This window comes from Delphinapterus leucas, chromosome 14, assembly GCF_059928025.1.
Source record: "Delphinapterus leucas isolate spDelLeu-1000000601 "Yukka" chromosome 14, BTC_Dleu_Yukka2, whole genome shotgun sequence".
In the NCBI taxonomy this organism is placed as follows: domain Eukaryota; kingdom Metazoa; phylum Chordata; class Mammalia; order Artiodactyla; family Monodontidae; genus Delphinapterus; species Delphinapterus leucas.
The window spans coordinates 49,436,759-49,459,869 of NC_143142.1; the positions used below are offsets into that span (position 1 = coordinate 49,436,759).

Below are 23,111 nucleotides of genomic sequence, written 5' to 3' on the forward strand. Positions count from 1 at the left end.
GATTCTTTCTAACTATAATTGCCATCTCTCCACCCTCTTCTATCTGGAATATCCCTATTCATCCTTTAAAACTCTGCTCCAGAGTCACCCTTTCTTTGATGTCTCTTTTGAATCTTCCCAGATATAAACTACTATATCTAGCAGTACACACCAAATTATAATTATTTGTTAGAATAATTTGTTTCCCCTTCTGGACTGTGAGCTTCTTAAGGGCAAGGATCATGTCTTACTCATCTTTGGATCTCAAGAAGCTAACAGTGGTCTGACCAATTATAGCTATGTTATAAATATTTCTTAAGTGAATGAAAGGATGGATTCTCATAAGTGAAAACAATACACACCCTGTGTAATCTGTGGGACTGAGTGCTAGTAAAAGAAACATCTGACGGGGCTCACCCCTTATTTATCATTGTTAGTTCATTTTATACTTTTGACATTTCTGCAGTCTTCTGGTAAAACTCTAAGTTAAGCATCTCATCTACATGAAGGAGCAACAGACACTGACCAAATCAGGCCTGTTGGTGAGCCGTGCACCTTGTGATATTAGTATTGTCATAGATGGGTTATTTTCCCCTTCATCTCCTCCATATGACTCTGGGCAGCTGTCCTTATACTGAAATTCACGAAAAGTCAAGCTTCTTGACAATTTCAGAAGCGAAGTTGCTGTCTGTAAAGCTCTTCCTCCTTCCTCTACTGAAATTTTTGCTCTTCTTTCTTTCTAAAACGATGAGAATATAGTCAGGCATTGTGTATCCCAAGACCCACTGATCAGAGTTAAATCGGAAACTAAGGAGCCCACAGTGGTGCTTTTTGCCTATTTGATTTATGAGCTCACTGTGCCCATGAGTCCCTCTGTGGAATCAGTGTAAGCTGAAAACTGGCATGCCTCCATTTTTACTATTATGACTGCAATCGATGGGGGATAAATGAATATTCTCCGTTTTATCTAACAGCGCCGCTTCCCAGAAAACTCTGGGGGGAAAATGAGAGGTGTGCTATTTTTCCTTATATATTCGTAATCATTTTCCAGGCTTTCCATTATTTTACACCACTGAGTTTTTTCTTTCTTTTCCTCATAAGGTACACATTTTACTTAGAAGTGAGAGTTAATACCTATTGTGTAACTAATGATTGTTCTTTTATGAGTTAATTAACCAAAACAGTGATGAATAGACCAAAAGGTGACATCAGTATAGTTTGCGTGTATTTCAACCTCTGTTTCGTAAGACAAGATTTTACTGTAAAATGCATGGCTCCAGATTATTTTAAAAATATAAATTGGTTTCTCTCATTTCAAATAATTAATTTCTGAGACTAATACAATTGGAATTTCACTCTTCTATGAGTCAGTTTTTGAAAATATAATTGAAAGTCCATTTGGGGGAAAGAAAACTTATTTTTCTTTTCTCTCTCTTTCCTCTTTTTCTTCTGTTTTATTCTTTTGTTCAGTTAATAGTAACTGGACATAGTATCTGTTGACTGGATTTGGCTAGACACTGTGAAGAATTTAAAATTTTCAGCTACTGCCCCTAAAAACCTTACAGAGACAAACAAAAAGTTAACTAAAAGAAGAGATGTCACAGACAGTACCAAGTGAGTAGTAAGGGCAGTAACTCTGCAAGTTCACAAGCCAGCCTTTACCTCCCTGACATTTTCTTTCTTTTTTTTTTTTTAACATCTTTATTGGAGTATAATTGCTTTACAGTGGTGTGTTAGTTTCTGCTTTATAACAAAGTGAATCAGCTATACGTATACATATATCCCCATATATCCTCCCTCTTGCATCTCCCTCCCACCCGCCCTATCCCACCCCTCTAGGTGGACACAAAGCACCGAGCTGATCTCCCTGTGCTATGCAGCTGCTTCCCACTAGCTATCTACCTTACATTTGGTAGTGTATATAAGTCCATGCCTCTCTCTCACTTTGTCCCAGCTTACCCTTCCCACTCCCCTGCTCCCTGACATTTTCAATCATAGCTTTCCAGCCTGCCATCCTTTGTGATTTATTTATAATGGTTCTTCTCATCTGAGTCCAACATATAGACAGATGCAGGAACATATCCTGTTTCTATCCCCTATCTCTATACTGCTTCAGCTCTACTTCTGAGCTCTTGAAATAAAAATTGGAAGCTCTTCCCAGACTAGTTTGTGAATGTCAGATTACTATCTGCCCACTTCCTCTGGAGGAAAGGAGATGGGTTACGTGATTCAGGAGGGGTGTGTTTTTCTCCTGATCTATATATGTCAACCATACCTACACATTTAAAATCTCATAAAAAGAAAGTATTGGACTGTGTTCAGCACCGCATCGCTACCAAGCTGAGGAAGCTTCGTTAACAACTCTGTGTTTTTCCAGTTATTATTGAAGCCTGACCTTGGTTATATTACCACCCATTGTGAATGGATACACACTCGTAACTCTGTAAACTAAGGCTGTTCCACGCCCTTCTTTCCTTTCCTAGCAATAGGCAAATAATCCTTAACTCATAGAAGCAACTGGAGAGGCTGTTTGACCAGTTTGTCTGACATCACATTTTGTTTCTCCACCAATTTTCTTCTTTTAGTTCCCAGTGAGTCATCATCTTTTGAGCAGTCTTCTGCAAGCACAGCGGGCCCTCCATATCTGTGGGGTCCACACTGAGGACTCAGCCAACTCCCCATCAAAGGCAGATCCAGGGGACCGACCATACATCACTGTTTTATATAAGGGACTTGAGCATGTGAGGATTTTGGTATTGGGGAAGCAGGGGAGAGGCTGGAACCAATCCCCTGTGGATACCAAGGGAGGATTGTAGTTCCCTGAAATTTACCCCCAGGTAATCGGCCTCTCTCACATTCACATATCTTTCTTTACACTTCTACGGCTGTAGTTGCCTCATTGTGTTTTCATTGCTTTTATGCTTCTGTATCTCACTACTAGAGTGTAAGTGCCTTGAGGGCAGGAACTGTGACTTCATCACTGTTGTATACCCAGAGCTTAGTTTGGTTCCTGGAGTGTAGAAGGCACTCTATAAACATTTGTTAAGTGAATGCTCAGCGTTGAGAAAGAGGCATAACAAGACTATGGAAATTCAGAGGACAGTAACCAAACCATCATAGAGAGTGCAGGAAAATTTCAGAGGAAGATACAGCTAAACTGAGACCTGAAGGATAACTGCAACTTACCCATTCATAGGCTGAGGGCAATCCAGGCAAAAATAATAACAATAACATGAGCAAAATTCATATTTGCAAAAGAACAGGGTCCATTGAAAGCCAAAGAGATCAGCTGTGCCTTCTGTTTACCATGCCTGAATCAAAACATGTATATATGTATATAAGTGTATGTATATATGTGTGTGTGAGAGAGAAAACCTTAGTTTTTAAAAGCTTAATTTGCTATAACAAAAAATCAACTCCATCAACCTATAAAACACGTATATTTAGCCCCAAACCCTCTATCGGGCTAAACAACATTTCCATCAACTTTCCCATTATTTTCTTTTTCCTTAAGTCAAATTTTAATTTAAAATTTTTTTTTAAATTCTCCATTTTAACTGTTGGTGTTTTCATAGTATTTTTTAAGTAGTTCTGTTGCAGACGATAGTATGGTTAAGTAGAGAGAGGTGAGCCTAACCACTTTGCCTGAAATTATTATGTATAGAAAAACAGTTGCAGGTTCCAAACACTTAAATTAGAAATGAACATTTAGGAAATGACCTTCTTCTAAATTGAGGTTTTGGGTGCACACAGGACACGCTGTAACAGAACGTAGTGGAAAGCAGACTGGTCTTGGAGTACACAAGTCTATGCTATTTCCCTTACTATGTCCATGAGACTCTCAATCTCATCATTTCTTGAATGGGATCTGTAATATCTGCTCTATATTATTCATAGGTATTCCCAAAATTGAAAGAGGAACTCTATGTGAAATGCATCACCTAACAGATGGTAGAGGGTTGTATTCCGTTATAGCACAAGGCGATCTGCTATTGTAGTTATTTGTACATTAGAAAATAAAAATTTTACACCCCCTTCCACAACTACAATATTATATATGGAAAATATGTACAACCATTTAAGTTAGTCAAAGTAAAGCTATTCTTTTTACAGACACAGTTTTAAGTAGTTGGTGTCTACGTCTGTGGCATGACCATAGCAAGTGTGTTTATGTAGAAATGGCTGTTCGCCTTATTAACATGGGGCTAATACACATTGTAACCATTTTGTCTCATAGAATGATTGAAGATAGTGGGAAAAGAGGAAATACCATGGCAGAAAGAAGACAGCTGTTTGCAGAGATGAGTAAGTATGGAACTTTGAAGGAACACCCTTGAATACTCATGGAAGGCTGGAAACAACCACTTAATCCTTATGACATTTGTTCTTTTCCCTAAAATCCTAAAGTCTTTACATAAAATGTATGTTTAGGCGTTTCTGCCTCCTCTTGAGTAAGAATTAAATTAGGCAGTGAATCATCATAATTTGTTACTAAGACTGTATATCTTATATGAAAGAAAAAGGTTCGTGGACCTGAATGTATATATACATACACAGATGCTTAATAAACACTATTTAGTGTTGGCATTAATACAATCCACTAAACTTCAAAGTCTGTGTTCATTTCCCTGTACTACCACAGGGTCTGGCACATTGCAGGAAATAGATAAAAAGTTTGAAATGAATCATTGAATGTCTTACCCACAAAACAATATCATATGTTCATATGGGAAAGAGGAGTCAGGTGTGATTACCAGACCAAGCTATAAGATGTCATTTGAACTTCATGCAACGGGGGACAAGCTGCCCTACAAACTAGTTTCTAAAAAGTGAAAAGGAAAACAATGGTTTAAAAGAGCTTGGAGGTGACCTGCTATGCAAGGAAAACCAAACCAAGACTATTTACTGACTCCAATGGAGAGCTCATTAAATAAAGATTGTTGGTTTATGTAAATGCAAGGCTGCTGTGTAAGTAATTGGGTGGTAGTATCTCCTTCTAGACCATTTTTCTTATTCATAAGGAAGAAGAACTTGACATTGGGGGGAGAACACACATCTCAAATTAAATGTTATAAAGAAAAAAGTACGATTCTCTTATGGGCTTTTTATCTCTCCTTCCCTGCGGAAGGAATGAGGATGAGCAGAGGTGAGTCGTAAGCCTTTTACTCGGGGAAGCCAAGAGGCAAAATTAGGCTTCTACTGAAGATTGAAACTGATTGGCAAGAATGAGGGTCAGAGCAGATAAAGGAAAGCCCCAGACAATAAGATTCACATTTTCCTTTATCATTTCCCAATAATCCGGAGGCACCAAGACAGCATTAGAACTAACAAAGAGGAAGGAAAATTAAAATTGATGTGGAGAATCTCAATCATGCTCCTTGCTTTTTCCACTTTTAGAAACATGTCTAAAGTGCCTGTGACAGTTTCAGCCATGACCTTCCAATTTCCATGTCTGATACTGTAGCCTCACTTCTGGCCTGACCAGTCATCTGGAACTGTGACCTTTGTTGATACAAATCTGACAGAGGAAGGAACCTAGTTACTGCCTGGCCATCTAGACAAAATCCAAAGCAGCACAGGTATCCTCTCGTATCATAGATTCTTAGACTGAAGAGGCAAGAGCTATGTATATCATGGACCAGTGTTTTCTCAGAAAAAGAAAAAAAACATTAATTTTTAACATAGAAAAGCAATAAAGTCTTAGAGGAAATCTTTAAATTTATCATTGTTACATTAAAGACCGTATTAGCCAACAGACTGTAAGAATTTTAAAAGTGTGCTTATGTCATGATTTTATAACATTTATCTGAATTTAAGTACATAATCCCAGCTCCTTCTAAACCTGGTGCAGTGTCTGGCACAGACAAACACGTATGTCACAAATGTCTTTTGAATTATATTTGTCCAACTCAGGGCTTCCCTGGCGGCGCAGTGGTTGGGGGTCCGCCTGCCGATGCAGGGGACACGGGTTCGTGCCCCGGTCTGGGAGGATCCCACGTGCCGCGGAGCGGCTGGGCCCGTGAGCCATGGCCGATGAGCCTGCACATCCGGAGCCTGTGCTCCGCAACGGGAGAGGCCACAACAGTGAGAGGCCCGCGTACCGCAAAAAAAAAAAAAAAAAAGTTGTCCAACTCAAAGAAAGATCAACATAAGTTTTATAGCCATAGAAACAGAAAAGCTCTAAATTTTTCAAATGAGAGCGACTTAGGAAAATTGTGCATTCGTTTCCCAAATTGTAACTTAACCTTTTCATAGAAGCTTCTCAGGGAGGTCATACAGTTTATTAAATCATTTTGAGTTCTCCTGATTAGTGATCAAAATAGTTAAGCAAGCCACACAGATATGTATCTTTCTTCTGTTCTTCCTCTCTTCAAAAGCAAGCAAACACATCTGATCTTAACAATTCATTAGTGAGCATCGTGTTCAGATTAACACTAAATAGGACACACGTCCACAGTAAGTGGGATTCTGCCAGATAAAGCAGTTGGCTGATTTCAACAGGAGAAATTGATTTTGATAGACTGTCAGACAAAAGAGAAATGTAATCTCGTTGAGAATGTGTTAAATATTTGAAAAATATATGGGTTACCCCAGTTCTAGCAGCAGGACACCAAAGAAAAACAAGGAAACTATTATCAGAGAAGACTGACATCGAAACTTAGAAAGTAACTTCTTCCAGGAATCTATGATGTCTAGACAGGGAGCTGAAAAAGAAGGAAGAACTTGTAAATCTGGTCAGCTAAGAATTACCTAGAAGTGGTTCTTTTTAAACATGAAAGGAAAGTGCTGAAGAGTTTCTTGGTTTTGGAAATTGCAAATGTCACAGGAAAAAAAAAAGCAGTTAAGAAGGCAGGGAAGACTTCTTTCAATACTATTGTGAGAGGGGAGAGAGATGGAACTCAGCTCTGCCAGAACTAAAGACAGGAGGGTTTCTAAGCACTGGGGTGAGCTAGAGCAGAAGTACTGGAGGATACCAGAGGGGAAGTTGGTCAACTGTGTTTACTCATTGTCACAATGAGGAAGTTAGGCTCCTACCCTCCCACAGACACTAGGAGATCTCCTTCAATGATTTCATTTCCGAAGAATGGCTCCCAGTCCTTGAGAAAGATATTCCCGGGTTGTAAAACTGGCAAAAGTCTGGGAGGTTTACATCTTTAAAGGGGCAGACAAAGAATTTACAAAGGAAAGTTTTGTAGAAAAGTAAGTGCTCTAAGAAAAGGGAGATCAAAGACCTAGAGTCAGGAAGAAACCTGTCTAAAGGTTAGTCAAGCTGAGGGGAACCTTACAAAAGCAAAAGAGCAGAGAACACAGAAAACAGGGTGACGATTTTTTTTAATTTAATTTAATTTATTTTATATACAGCAGGTTCTTATCAGTCATCAGTTGTATACAAATCAGTGTATACATGTCAATCCCAATCTCCCAATTCATCACACCACCACCCCACTCCCGCCCCTTCCCCCCTTGGTGTCCATACGTTTGTTCTCTGCATTTGTGTCTCAATTTCTGCCCTGCAAACCGTTTCATCTCTACCATTTTCTAGGTTCCACATATATGCGTTAATATACGATATTTGTTTTTCTCTTTCTGACTTACTTCACTCTGTATGACAGTCTCTAGATGCATCCACGTCTCTACAAATGACCGAATTTCATTCCTTTTTATGGCTGAGTAATATTCCATTGTATATATGTACTACATCTTCTTTATCCATTCGTCTGTCGATGGGCATTTAGGTTGCTTCCATGACCTGGCTATTGTAAATAGTGCTGCAATGAACATTGGGGTGCATGTGTCTTTTTGAATTATGGTTTTCTCTGGGTATATGCCCAGTAGTGGGATTGCTGGGTCATATGGTAATTCTATTTTTAGTTTTTTTAAGGAAACTCTATACTGTTCTCCATAGTGGCTGTATCAATTTACATTCCCACCAACAGTGCAAGAGGGTTCCCTTTTCTCCACACCCTCTCCAGAATTTATTGTTTGTAGATTTTCTGATGATACCATTCTAACTGGTGTGAGGTGATACCTCATTGTAGTTTTGATTTGCATTCTCTAATAATTAATGATGCTGAGCAGCTTTTCATGTGCCTCTTGGCGATCTCTATGTCTTCTTTGGAGAAATGTCTATTTAGGTCTTCTGCCCATTTTTGGATTGGGTTGTTTGTTTTTTTGATATTGAGCTGCATGAGCTGTTTATGTATTTTGGAGATTAATCCTTTGTCTGTTGATTCATTTGCAAATATTTTTGCCCATTCTGAGGGTTGTCTTTTCATCTTGTTTATGGTTTCCTTTGGTGTGCAAAAGCTTTGAAGTTTCATTAGGTCCCATTTGTTTATTTTTGTTTTTATTTCCATTACTCTAGGAGATGGATCAAAAAATATCTTGCTGTGATTTATGTCAAAGAGTGTTCTTCCTATGTTTTCCTCTAAGAGTTTTATAGTGCCCAGTATTACATTTAGATCTCTAATCCATTTTGAGTTTATTTTTGTGTATGGTGTTAGGGAATGTTCTAATTTCATTCTTTTACATGTAGCTGTCCAGCTTTCCCAGCACCACTTATTGAAGAGACTGTCTTTTCTCCATTGTATATCCTTGCCTCCTTTGTCATAGATTAGTTGACCATAGGAGCATGGGTTTCTCTCTGGGCTTTCTATCCTGTTCCATTGATCTATATTTCTGTTTTGGTGCCAGTACCATATTGTCTTGATTACTGTAGCTTTGTAATATAGTCTGAAGTCAGGGAGTCTGATTCCTCCAGCTCCGTTTTTTTCCCTCAACACTGCTTTGGCTATTCAGGGTCTTTTGTGTCTTCATATAAATTTTAAGATTTTCTGTTCTAGTTCTGTAAAAAATGCCATTGGTAATTTGATAGGGATTGCATTGAATCTGTAGATTACTTTGGGTAGTAGAGGCATTTTCACAATATTGATTCTTCCAATCCAAGAACATGGTATATCTCTCCATCTGTTGGTATCATCTTTAATTTCTTTCATCAGTGTCTTATAATTTTTTGCATACAGGTCTTTTGTCTCCCTGGGTAGGTTTATTCCTAGGTATTTTATTCTTTTTGTTGCAGTGGTAAATGAGAGTGTTTCCTTAATGTCCTTTTCAGATTATTCATCATTAGTGTATAGGAATACAAGAGATTTCTGTGCATTAATTTTGTATCCTGCTACTTTACCAAATTCATTGATTAGCTCTAGTAGTTTTCTGGTGGCATCTTTAGGATTCTCTATGTATAGTATCATGTCATCTGCAAACAGTGACAGTTTTACTTCTTCTTTTCCAATTTGTATTCCTTTTATTTCTTTTTCTTCTCTGATTGCTGTGGCTAGGACTTCCAAAACTATGTTGAATAAGAGTGGTGAGAGTGGACATCCTTGTCTTGTTCCTGATCTTAGAGGAAATAGTTTCTGTTTTTCACCATTGAGAATGATGTTTGCTGTGGGTTTGTAATATATGGCCTTTATTATGTTGAGGTAGGTTCCCTCTATGCCCACTTTCTGGAGAGTTTTTATCATAAATGGGTGTTGAATTTTGACAAAAGCCTTTTCTGCATCTATCGAGATGATCATGTGGTTTTTAATTCTTCAGTTTGTTAATATGGTGTATCACATTGATTGATTTGCATATATTGAAGAATCCTTGCATTGCTGGGATGAATCCCACTTGATCCTGGTGTATGATCCTTTTAATGTGTATTTGGATTCTGTTTGCTGGTATTTTGTTGAGGATTTTTTTATCTGTATTCATCAGTGATATTGGTCTGTAATTTTCTTTTTTTGTAGTATCTTTGTCTGGTTTTGGTATCAGGGTGATGGTGACCTCATAGAATGAGTTTGGAAGTGTTCCTTCCCCTGCAGTTTTTTGGAAGAGTTTGAGAAGGATGGGTGTTAGCTCTTCTTTAAGTGTTTGATAGAATTCACCTGTGAAGCCATCTGGTCCTGGACTTTTGTTTGTAGGAAGATTTTTAATTGGTTTCAATTTCATTACTTGTGATTGGCCTGTTCATATTTTCTATTTCTTCCTGGTTCAGTCATGGAAGGTTATACCTTTGTAAGAATTTGTCCATTTCTTCCAGGTTGTCCCTTTTATTGGCATAGTGTTGCTTGTAGTAGTCTCTTAAGATGCTTTGTATTTCTGCAGTGTCCATTGTAACTTCTCCCTTTTCATTTCTAATTTTAACGATTTGAGTCCTCTACCTCTTTTTCTTGATCAGTCTGGCTAGTGGTTTATCAATTGTGTTTATCTTCTCAAGGAACCAGCTTTTAGTTGTATTGATCTTTGCTATTGTTTTCTTTGTTTCTATTTCATTTATTTCTGCTCTGATCTTGATGATTTCTTTCCTTCTGCTAACTTTGGGTTTTGTTTGTTCTTCTTTCTCTAGTTCCTTTAGGTGTAACGTTAGATTGTTTATTTGAGATTTTTCTTGTTTCTTGAGGTAGGCTTGTATAGCTATAAACTTCCCTCTTAGAACTGCTTTTGCTGCATCCCATAGGTTTTGGATCATCGTCTTTTCATTGTCATTTGTCTCTAGGTATTTTCTGATTTCCTCTTTGATTTCTTCTGTGATCTCCTGGTTATTTAGTAATGTATTGTTTAGCCTCCATTTGTTTGTCTTTTTTACGTTTTTTTCCCTGTAATTGATTTCTAATCTCATAGCATTGTGGTCAGAAAAGATGCTTCATATGATTTCAATTTTCTTAACTTTACTGAGGCTTGATTTGTGACCCTAGATATGATCTATCCCGGAGAATGTTCTGTGTGCACTTGAGAAGAAAGTATAACCTGCTGTTTGGGGATGGAATATCCTATAGATATCAATTAAATCTATGTGGCCTATTTTGTCCTTTAAAGCCTGTGTTTCCTTATTAATTTTCTGTTGGATGATCTATCCATTGGTGTAAGTGAAGTGTTAAGGTCCCCCACTATTATTGTGTTACTGTCGATTTCCTCTTTTAGAGCTGTTAGCGGTTGCCTTATGTATTGAGGTGCTCCTATGTTGAGTGCATATATTTTATAATTGTTATATCTTCTTCTCGGATTGATCCCTTGATCATTATGTAGTGTCCTTCCTTACCTCTTGTAACGTTCTTTATTTTAAAGTATATTTTATCTGATATGAGTAATGGTACTCCAGCTTTCTTTTGATTTCCACTTGCATAGAATATCTTTATCCATCCCCTCACTTTCAGTCTGTATGTGTCCCTAGGTCTGAAGTGGGTCTCTTGTAGACAGCATATATATGGGTCTTGTTTTTGCATCCATTCAGCAAGCCTATGTCTTTTGGTTGGAGCATTTAATCCATTCACGTTTAAGGTAATTATCAATATGTTTGTTCCTATTACCATTTTCTTAATTGTTTTGGGTTTGATTTGTAGGTCCTTTTCTTCTCTTGTGTTTCCCACTTAGAGAAGTTCCTTTAGTTGTAGAGCTGGTTTGGTGGTGCTGAATTCTCTTAGCTTTTGCTTGTCTGTAAAGCTTTTGATTTCTCTCTCAAATCTGAATGAGATCCTTGCCGGGTAGAGTAATCTTAGTTGTATGTTCTTCTCTTTCATCACTTTAAGTATATCATGCCACTCCCTTCTGGCTTGTAGAGAAATCAGCTGTTAACCTTATGGGAGTTCTCTTGTATGTTATTTGTCATTTTTCCCTTGCTGCTTTCAATAATTTTTCTTTGTCTTTAATTTTTGCCAGTTTGAGTACTATGTGTCTCGGTGTGTTTCTCCTTGGGTTTATCCTGTATGGGACTCTCTGCGCTTCCTGGACTTGGGTGGCTATTTCCTTTCCCATGTTAGGGAAGTTTTCAACTATAATCTCTTCAAATATTTTCTCTGGTCCTTTCTCACTCTCTTCTCCTTCTGGGACCCCTATAATGCGAATGATGTTGTGTTTGATGTTGTCCCAGAGGTCTCTTAGGCTGTCTTCATTTCTCTTCATTATTTTTCTTTATTCTGTTCCACAGCAGTGAATCCCACCATTCTGTCTACCAAGACACTTATCCGTTCTTCTGCCTCAGTTACTCTGCTATTGATTCCTTCTAGTGTATTTTTCTTTTCAGATATTGTATTGTTCATCTCTGTTTATTTGTCCTTTAATTCTTCTAGATCTTTGTTAAACATTTGTTGCATCTTCTCTATCTTTGCCTGCATTCTTTTTCCTAGGTCCTGGATCATCTTCACTATCATTATTCTGAAATCTCTTTCTGGAAGATTACCTATCTCAGTTTCATTTAGTTGTTTTTCTGGAGTTTTATCTTGTTCCTTCATCTGGTACATAGCCCTCTGCCTTTTCATCTTGTCTATCTTTCTTTGATTGTGATTTTGTTCCACATGCTGCAGGATTGTAGTTCTTCATGCTTCTGCTGTCTGCCCTCAGGTAACAATTGATAAGAAGAACAATTGATAAGAAATTCTGGCAAATTCAGGTGACTGTGACACATACATGTGTTAAACATCTACTCGGAACTCATAACCGCAAGCAGCAGAAAGAAAAACAAAAAGGCAAAGAAACAAAGTTAGGAGTAGCATGGACTCACAAATAAGCCAAAAAATAAAACTAAACCAAAACAAAAAACAAAAAAAACTGTGTGCCCACATACTTGATTAAAAGCAATTTTGGGCAAGTTGCCCTAAACCAAAATTTCCCCTCAGTATAATGCCCTAATTATCAGTTTGCTTAGTACCTTAGATTAAAACTGAAAAGTAGTGTTCAGTTAAATGTAAATGTCGTTCTCACCTTGGCCTTTTCAGCCATCAAGTAAATTTATCAGGTCAAATAATTTCATCCAACTGGTTTTTAGCAGAATAAATTGTTTGTTCTCGGAATCAAGCTCCCTTTCTTATCTGTTTTTCTGCTCTGAGAGCACATTTACTCTGCTTTGTATGACACTTACTTACAAAGAATTTACAAAGGAAAGTTTTCTGTGTCACTCATTCACATGAACTTCTCCTTAGGGATGGACGCTGAACCTTTCCCTTCAAACCCATCCAGCTTAGATGCTGAATCAGTGTTGGTTTAAAAGCCTCAGAACACAGGATAAGTAGGTTTTAATGGGAGGGAAATGATTGGAAAACACTCTTTCAGAACATGGAAGGCTGCCTAACAAAATGAGGAAGGTCCTGGGGAGAAAGCAGAGTGATACCAGTGGGCTCTGAGTGGAGGAGGGACCAGAAACCAAAGGGAGGGAGGCAAATGGAGGTGCTCAACAAACACTGTTGAGCGGTTCAAAGGCAGACCGTCCTTCTTCAGAATATTGACAGCAGTCAGCATGTGCATAGTTGGAATGGCACCTGAAGTGTGATTTTGCAATGCACACTATGAGTTTTAGGAAAACTGATTTCAAAAATTCAAGGAAATGACGTTAATTATCCCACTCCCATGAGCCATGGTGGATACAGTGACTATTTTCACTTTCATCTTCATTTCTTGTGCTCTTCAGCACTTTGGGGATGTCAACACCATGGGTCACCATTCTGGAAATTCTTCCTTATGTCACTATTGTAGTCCGGTCTCCTATTTTTTCTGACCACTCTACTTCTCTTTTTCTGTCTCTTAGTAGCCTCCAGACACCCTGAAGTCAGATTTTAACCAAAGTTTTGTTCTTGACCGATTCTCTCCCTATACAGTTTGACTTTCTCTCAAGGCTTCACCGTTACTGTTATGGCTCTCAAGTGTTCAAGGTGTCCTTCAAAACCACACCCCATGTTCTCAGGAACCAGCTTATCCAGAATAGTCAGCATGTAAAGTCAATGTCCCTTCCAGACTTGGCTTCTCACTGTCAAATCTTCTGCTGATGAAACACCTTGAGATAGGCTCACCATTAGCTCCATTAACTCCCCATCATAACAAAGCAATGTCCCACCAAGGCTGCCACTTTCCAGTATTTCCAAAGCCACACAGTCCTTGAACAGCTACCAAGGGCGTTGTTCAGAAGTGGGGAGGAAGTTTCTAACCCCAAATTTGTGCCTCATTTTGTTATCTAGAATGTGGAATAGCCCTACTTGTGCACACAGTCTCCTCTTGGGAAATATTCCCAGTCCTGGCTCAATTAAGGCACATTGGTACATTTCATATGTTTATTAATAATTCCTGGAATATAGTCCATATTAAGGAGTTCCATATCCAAATATCCAACTGACACTGGATATCTCCACTCGGACACCCCACAAACAACTCAAACTCTGTAAGCCCAAAACTAAACCCTTCATCTTCCCACACCTATAGACCTGTTCCCCCTTGTTGGTACCTTAGCTCAATGAGGGCCAACCCATCCCACTGAGTTGTCTAAGATAGAAAGTTGAACATTATTTTTGACCCCAAAACTCCTTTGCCTGCTCTCTCTCACTCTCTTTCTCTCTTTCTGTCTCTCTCTCACACACACATACACACACACACACACACATCCAGTCAATCATCAAGCATGAAAAAGAGTTTAGACATGGAGTTCATAGGCTTCATCTTTATTCTATAAATATTTGTTGGGTGAGTTTAAAAAATGAGTAAGAAATTTAAGAATCTGAATGATTTTATAAAAGGTTTTATAAATGAGCTATGAAAACATATAAGGCAAAACATATGAATTGTGTGAAACTGTTCAAAGTGTAATGAACGAAGCTAAAGCCAAAAATTAGATAAGACAGGTTGGTTGGTTGGCTGGCTGGCTGGCTGGCTGGCTGGCTGGATGAATGGATGGATGGATGGATGAGTGGAAGGAATGAAAGAAGGCAGGAGGAAGGAAGGGACAGAGGGAGGAGAAAAAATCTTGAAAAGAAGAGCTAAAGAAAGGAAAAACAGGATTTGCAGAAAGTAACAATGTGATCAGTCAGAATTTCTGAACTTGGATCTTTGCTTTCATGTCTATCATTTTTTTCCAGCTATGACCTGAGTGTGAGAGGTTTGAGGAGATGTTGCAAGAGCATCAACTTGCCTTAAATGAATTAGCTTTAAATTTTTCTTATGAAAAGTTTTAAATATATACAGAAGTAGAGAAAATACTGTTCATCTCTACCCTTAATTATTTACCCCCAGCCCCCACCATATAATTATGAAGCAAATCTAATCTAAGATATTATTTAGATGAGTCAAGTCTCCATGTTTTAAAGAATTATAGCCCAGTGATATAATAATAATGGAAAAGACACTATAAATTTGAGAAATAATTAAGAGGACATTGCAAAAAAATAAGGAAGTGCTGTACAATTTTTTTATTTAAAAGGAAGAATTAGTTTCTTGAGAGTATAGAGTGTGAATTTGATGTAGGTTTCAAGATAAAATGGATTTTTTTTTTCAGAACATGGACAAAATATAGTGGTAATCCTAGACATTTCAACATGCTAAGAAGAAGGATTACTCTATTGACCTCATTTCCTTATTCATTTATCCAAATTCCATCTTTTTTATAAATGAATTAAGTGAGCTAATTTCCCTTTTTAATAAGGTTACTAGACTGCTAGCTCAGGAAAATACCATAGGATAAAAATGAACCTTAATTTCAGCAAGATACTAACAAAAGTCTCTTAGATTGTGCATGCGTTGGGAAAACGTGAGCTGGATCTTTGTACAATTAGGTAGGGATTGTAACCATGTTGTGACCATGTCTGGAGGAATAAGTAATGGATTCATCAACTTGGAGGACAGCCTCCAGTTGTATTCTGGAAGACTCTGTGGACCTGGTCAGGTCTTAGATTTTAGGCAACAACTTGGACACAGAAGACATGAGACTACTCTCAAGGTAGGCTATGAATTTATAGACTTTCAAGAAGAGACCACACATGTCAAACTGAACTAAGTCCATGGTTTATTGGGCCAGAGACAAATTTATTTTAAATAAGGTGGGTAAATGGAGCAAGAACCTGCCCAGCCTGTCTCAGTGCAGCTTTTTTGGGTTCCAGAATCCATGATGGATCCCATGGTTGCCACTTACATGGTCCATGTGAGGCAATGGGCCGTTGTATCTGAAAAGCTAAACTTCACAGCTCACCACATCCCTTTTAATATTTAGGGCTTACATCCTCAGCCAGGAAGAACTTTCACAAACTGGAGACATTGACAGACCTCCGGACCCCTTCCTGAGGCTTGAACAAAACAGAGGGTCAGTTGAGTCCACATGGTGATGGGCAGAGGAGAGCGGTCAGTACACTCCTGACCCTAAGCATCATCTCTATGTCCCTCTTTACTGCATCCTGGAGAGCGGCACCTTAGCCAAATGCCCCCAGGACCTCTATGAGATGGAGGAGCAGAGGAGCCAAAGTTTCTCTTCTCAGAGGATGAGGTCTTGCTGGAACTAAGAAATTTAATCGTGTACTGCATCATAGTCGTTTTATACCTGGAGCTTAAATCATTATTTTTGAAGAACTTACATAAATCATCTATGTCTCTAATGTCTTCTTTTAAAGGATTATTTACAGATATGGAGATTCTCTTGATTATTGAGCCAAACTCAGCATCACTAAAAGTACATCTTCAACCAGGGGTAAAAGATTTAGCGTTCATGTATTTCTGATGGTCTCTGTGTCTCTGGTTATCCAGCATCCTAGAGAGTTCATTTCCCACATAAGCCTCTCAGATTTACAGAGGACATGAAACTGGGAAGGCCCTTTGAAATGCCAGTGACAAAATCAAAAATATTTTAAATATCAGAAAGGTAGAAGCATGAGCTACAAAGTAAAAGAAACTAAGATTAAATATGAAGTCCTACCTTTAGCCCCCAAATAAGCATTTAAATAGAAAATAGAAAAGACCTAACTTAATAAAAGTGCATATGATTTTTAAAAGCTAGCTTTTTTAATGAACTGCTAGCTTAATAAGAGCCAGAAGAATGAGCTATCTATGAAAAAATTGCATCAGTAAATGTCCTCATCAATGGTGGTAACTATTGTATTCTATACATTCCATACAGGTGGGGCAATAGCTGTGGCATTTGGGTTCATTTTGTATATCTCATTTCAAGGAGGTATTAGCCAGCCGTAGAACAGGATAACTTGAATGTTTAAGGGTCTGGTCTCCAAGCCGTGTCTGATGATAATGAGAATAATAGCAGCATCCATGTATTGAAGCCCATTATGTGTCGTGCTCTGTGGTAGACATTGTGTTGATACTTGAAATGACTTTGGACTTGGACATCTTCAACCTAAGAAGGTCAAGGATAAGCTACCTCCCCATCTAAACTTTAAACTCTGTGATGACAGACACCTTTGTACATAATGTCCAGATGGTAATGAAGATGCTAATGATGATCATGATAGCTGCTTCCCAATCTTTGCGGAATAAATTAATCAAGTTTATAATAGACAGGGAGAAAAGGTTATATGGCTCCAGAAGGGAAACCAGATCAAACGGATTGAAGTTATAAGGAGGCAAATTAAAGCCCAAATATAAAAAAGAAATTTCTATCACTTATTGGTGCTCAGAAATGACACCTGAAACATTATAAGGAGGTCTGTCTGCTATTAAGTGCTCACTAGGTACCAGCCACAGAGGTTACCAGCTGGTAAAGTTGATACTATTATCCTCATTTTGTACATGAAGAAATCGGATGGCAAGTAAAAACTTGTCAAAGTTCACACAACAAGGAAGAGAAAGATTAAGAGTTACTGACTTTAAAGCTCATATATTTTCACTAAATTATAATCATCTCTATCGTTGGAAATAATCTTACATGGACATTGGATAAATGTCCATCTACTGAGAACATGTTTAGGCAAATTCCTGCATTGGGTGAGGGTAAGTCCTACCTCTTTGATCCTTCGAGCACTCGGTATCAATGAGTCTGTTTGTCAAGTAATAAACTCTCATAAGAATGAATGTTTAATGATCTGCCTCATAACACCATAGAGTAATAGAAGTATTGATAGTATTTTTTATGAATCTAAAGAGATCAGTGTGAGGTGAGGGAATGATAAATGCTCTCAGTGAGGGACACTTGCTAATTGATCCCAAGTTTCATTAGGAAAGCACTTAATTGGCCTCCTAATATAATTGCTTCTAGGCCGGTTCATTTACTTGCTGCCCTAACTCTTCTAAAGCATTTCTGTAGCACATTTACTGGTAAAAAGAAGGTTCAATACATGTCAAAATATAGCCATATGCCTTAATATCTGTTATGAACCATAAACGTGGGCTTGAAGAGAGCCAAATAGTTAGAAGTAGAGAAGAACAGACATTTGTTGAAAGTCTACTCTGTCCTAGAAATTAGCCCATTCAGAGGAGGGTGGGAGGATGGCCAGGAACTCAGGTGTCGATTTAACAAGCAGCCCATCTGCAGGGGATGGTTAGGAGATCGGGCCAAGCCCGGCAGAGGTTCGGGGGTAGAGAGCAGTGGGAAATGTTGTGGGGTGGGGTACGTAGGATAGAAAGAGCCTGCAGAGGGGCTTGGATTCTGAGCTGAACATTCAGCCCTGGTGCTGCAGGCATCAGAATCCATGCTGGATTCTTGAGTAGAGGAGTGGATGAGGAAAGTAGTTCAAGAATGTGGGGAACACGCCATGTTAGGGAGGAACTGGAAGCCACAGTGTCAGAAATAGCAGGGGTTGTTTTTTAGAAAGGAGTCTCCTCTGAGGTTGACAGGAAGCTTTGCAAGATAGACAGGAGTAATAATGATGCACTTACTGTGTGCCAGGCAGTGTTCCCAGCGCTGTAGGTTATAGGCACTCATTTATCCTTTTAACAATCCTATGAAATAAGTAGTAATATTGTTGTCAGCCCCATCTTCCAAGTGAGAAAACTGAGGCTTCTAAAAACAATTGGCCTAAAGTCACCAAGAAAAGATGACCAGCATTCAGCCTGTGCTCACCTCACAGCCATGCTCTAGTGACCACTTAAAATGATTATTTGATGATGTTTCTATCTGGTATCATCTAACCGTTTTAAGTCACAGCTTGAGCAGACTGTCCTCAGAAGCAGTAGACACCACAGGGCTGAGTTTGTGTTCCTTGGCCCATGAACGTAGTCAATAACCTGATCTCCGTGCTGGATACACGTGCTGCCTTCCCGCAGAACCTGAGGAATATGGGACAGACCTTTTCAAGTCTTAAAGTTAAACTTGTATTCTAATAACGATAAAAATCAAATTAAGTGTATAGTTTAGATCTGTAGTTGTTTTATTTATAAACATTACCACTTTCTTTCCACACGCATGGCACACCACATGTGTACGTTTTTCTTCCCCCAGGGGCTCAAGATCTGGATCGCATCCGACTCTCCACCTACAGAACAGCGTGCAAGCTGAGGTTTGTTCAGAAGAAATGCAATTGTAAGTATGCCAGCTGTTTGGACTAATTACCCTCATGAATCCTATAGTTTACATTTGTTACTTAGTTTATTAAAAGTAGGCTTTCTTGCAAGTATTGATAAAAATATGTTTATACAACAGTAAAAAGAGTATTATGATACACAAATGGTAGAAAGACTATTCCCAAGTAATTCTGAAGGCTTAATGGCTCAACTGCTAAAGTATTGGAATGGATGAGCCTCTGGATATGTATATAATCCTGCCCTTGGAATGGCTTAAATCTGGATGGATGGTTTTCTTCTTTTCTCAACCTTTGGTATTATAAATGCAGCGCCATCAAAATCGTTTCAAAGATTTTAGAAAATATCAAACATTAAATCCTCCTTATATTTCCTTTACAAATATAGGAACATGTCTACAAACTCCTGGAAAACATTTAAGTTACTTTCTGAAACTACAAAAATTAGCCCTTTGTATCAGAGTATTAACTACTTTTGCCTACATCAGACAATAACAAGAGAAGAGACAATACTTAAAGAAACAAAGAAACTTGCTTCAACTTTTTCCCAAATTTTAACATGTAAGCAGCAATCTAGCTCACTATTCACAGTGAGCAGGTTCACATTCCTTGCCAGGTCAATGCTTCCATTAGGTTATCACATCCATTTTCTCTTGGAAAATATATTGCTTCAAAGTTCATTTATATGAGCTTACTCTTTCCTTTTCTGAAAACTGACTGCTATAAAAAATTAATAACTGTTCTCATTCTCTAATTAGTATCAGGTGAATTTTAAAAATGAAAACTGTGAAGTTCTCCTGCATACATAGACATAGTTCTTGAATATGTGGCAGGGCGACTAGGCACTTGGTGAACGTAGAAATCAGCCATGTCCACATCTCTACCCTCCCGGAGTCTCCTGCAGATGCTTCTTGGGGCCCTGGGCAGACCCCGCCCCCCAGCCGCAGGCTCCTGGGTTTACAGCTAATCATGACTGTGGAGGTGGGCAGGGCACGGCTGCTCCTCAAGTTACAGCTTATTCTCTAGCCCCAGTAGCTAGAAATGGGGCAGGACAAGAAGGGAGAAAAAACTTAGGTGGGTCAAATATCAAAGATGTGTGTTGACTCCTCACAGGAAGCTAAACCAGTCCCCCAAAATGCAGTGAGAAGGACAGTACAGATGTGGGAAGGAATCTGGGGTTGTACTTGCAGTCCTGGGTGTTGATAAGTCATAAAAGCCCTTTTGGGGACTGGTGTTAAAGGACAAGGAAAATGCTCCCACAGAAGAAAATCTTTCCTTCTCCCCTCAACCCCATCACCCATATTTTAACAAAAGGAAGAATTTCTGTGTTTTCAGCAATGAAAAAGTGATGGGATCCTCCCATTTTCCTTCCTCATTACCACTCCAGTGGCCCTCAACATAGAGGGAGCTCTGTCCCCTTAAAGCTTTGCCACACAGAGCCTTCCTTAGACTACTTGCAGTAGAGAAGACATTACAAAATGGTAAGGATGAGCAAATTAATTAATTAAAAGGAAAAGAAAGGAAGGAAGGAAGTAAAGAAGGGAGGAAGGAAAGAAAGATCAAAGGAAGAAAGGGAAAGGAAAAGAAAAGAAAAAAACCCACATCGATTTGGCAACCCTGCAGCCAGCATTACAAAGGGCTCACCTTGTTTGCCCTAACTGGGTCCAGCAACCCACAGGCCACTTCCCATTCCTCCTACTCTCTGACAAAGCCCCTTCCTCATTCTTGGGCACCTCGTTTTCCATTACCTGTTCTTCTCTGGCCCTCATCCTTATTCTATATCCAGAATTATGTCATAGTTTCATTCACCCTCTTGGAAAACAGTGGAGAAAACGGTGACCTTCTTGGAAAGCAGCATTGATCCAACCTTGTCTAGTTGCCCCTCAGTGCATCAGTTCATTTACCCCTTAATTTAGGAAGCTTATAGTGAGTTCCTACTATAGGTTTGCACTGCACTAGGTACCAAGGATAGAACAGTGGTGAATAAGATGTGATCCCCGCCTTAACCTTGCCCAAAGTCTAATTAGATAGATGGATTTTTAAACAGACGTATAAAACAATGTGGAAGTATAATGCTAGGAATAAGGACATAGAGTGTAGGACCACCAAGAAGGCAGTGACCTGACCTGGGTGTGAGGGCTGCGGACAGGAGTTTCCTGGAAAGGGCGGAGCCTTAAAGAATTAGTAGGCATTAGGGAAGTGTTATTTGCTTTACAATGTACCTTATAAATAGCATACGTTTTTAGAAGGAGGAAAGATATTACATTCTATACAAACTAGACAAAAGTAAGGCTCAAGGTAGAAGAACAGCATATGTTGAGTGCTCTGCTAAAATTAAGTTTCATTTTAAAGTTGTTTCTACCTTGATCAGAAGGCTTAAATGCAAGTACTATATGTGTTTGCTGAGTTTTCCTTCCTGACAAAAGATGTAGCAGTTGTGATGTTGAGGTACTTGGAAAACGCTAACACAGTTGAGCCTGGTTTATCTTCATCACAGCTGAAGTCTTCCTTTTAGGAAGACAGCCAGAAGCACTGGTGGTTGGGACATATGAGTCAACATTGAATATACACCCCTGTATTAGAGAAGGATAATTTCTGTCTGCAATAAAACCTCACCCACAATAAATTGTGGTACCTAATAATGGAGTTTTACTCTGCAATAAAAGAAATAAGAAAAAAATCCAGAAAGTGTGCTTGTAAGTGCATTGTTTTATTGAAAACTCTTACATTGTATTTACTTCATGGAAATCAACAGACCTTAACTGAGAACAGGTTGTTTATTTTTAGGTCCAGACCTTATTTACAGGTAAAATTTATTTTGTACATTAACAAAAGTAAGCTTTAAAACTACATAATGGAAGAAAAAACATAAAAACTGATACTTGTAAAGTTATCACCTAGAAAAAATAGATATTGCCTGGGTATAGCATGGAATGTATAGATTTTTAGGAGATTTCTTTTCTGTCTAAATTCAAAGATCAAAAGAGTTAGTTCATTCCCCATATTTTCTTCCCCACAGCGCTTGCCTACTCTGTTTCTAGAATATTGATTCCTATCACTGACATTCGTGTTCATTTCGTTTAATACAATTCCTGACGGATGCTGAGAATAACTCGTTGTCAGTGTTCTAAAACACTCTAAAGGAGAGGCCAGAAAACCATGGCCCGTGAATTGAATGTGGCCCAGCATCTAATTTTGTATAGACTGTGAACTAAGAATAGTTTTCACAGATGAGTATTTGCAACCTATTTGATAATAGGGAACACTAACTTGTGACCCCAAATAAGCAAAATGCTATCTCCCCAAAATAATTCTATTCTTTTCATCGGTAGATGTGCATTTTTAAAACCTTGGGCTCAGTTATTATATTTTTAATTTCATAAGTAAAAATGTTGTGGCAACTTGTTTTCTCTACATAGTATCTACACAGTACTACTATATAATATGGTGATGCCTCTTGGTCCACAAAAAACATTTACCAACCTCTGCTAGAAAAGAAAAGTTGTAAGAAGCCCATCTTTAGCAGACTCACTGATACAGAGAGCTAGTGGTTACCAGGGGGAGAGGGAAGTGGAGACGGGCAATATAGAGCTGGGGGGTAAGAGGTACAAACTATTATGCATGAAACACGCTACAAGGACATATTGTACAACATGAGGGATATAACCAATATTTTATAATAACTATAACTGGAATGTAACTTTTAAAAATTGTGACTCACTATATTGTATACCTATAGCTTATATAATATTGTCAGCAACTATACTTCAAGGTTTTTTTAAAAGCCCATCTTTTTTTTCCTCAGGCAAAAGATTCTTCATTTCTTCAATTTTTCTCCATAGGCTCTATTTTCCGAATCAGCTTTTCCCTCTGCCATTC

At 38.5% G+C, this 23,111-nt stretch overlaps 1 protein-coding gene across 1 annotated transcript in view; it reads left to right on the top strand.

The window, feature by feature from the left end:
• Window positions 1–2,980: 2,980 nt before the first annotated feature.
• DTNA (dystrobrevin alpha) overlaps window positions 2,981–23,111 on the top strand; it is a 130,014-nt gene continuing 109,883 nt past the window's right edge. The window contains exons 1-2 of the mRNA XM_089895064.1: window positions 2,981–4,284; window positions 19,154–19,234. Coding sequence (XP_089751190.1) covers window positions 4,158–4,284; window positions 19,154–19,234 — 208 coding nt within the window. The 5' untranslated portion in view covers window positions 2,981–4,157. The remainder of the gene's footprint in view (window positions 4,285–19,153; window positions 19,235–23,111) is intronic.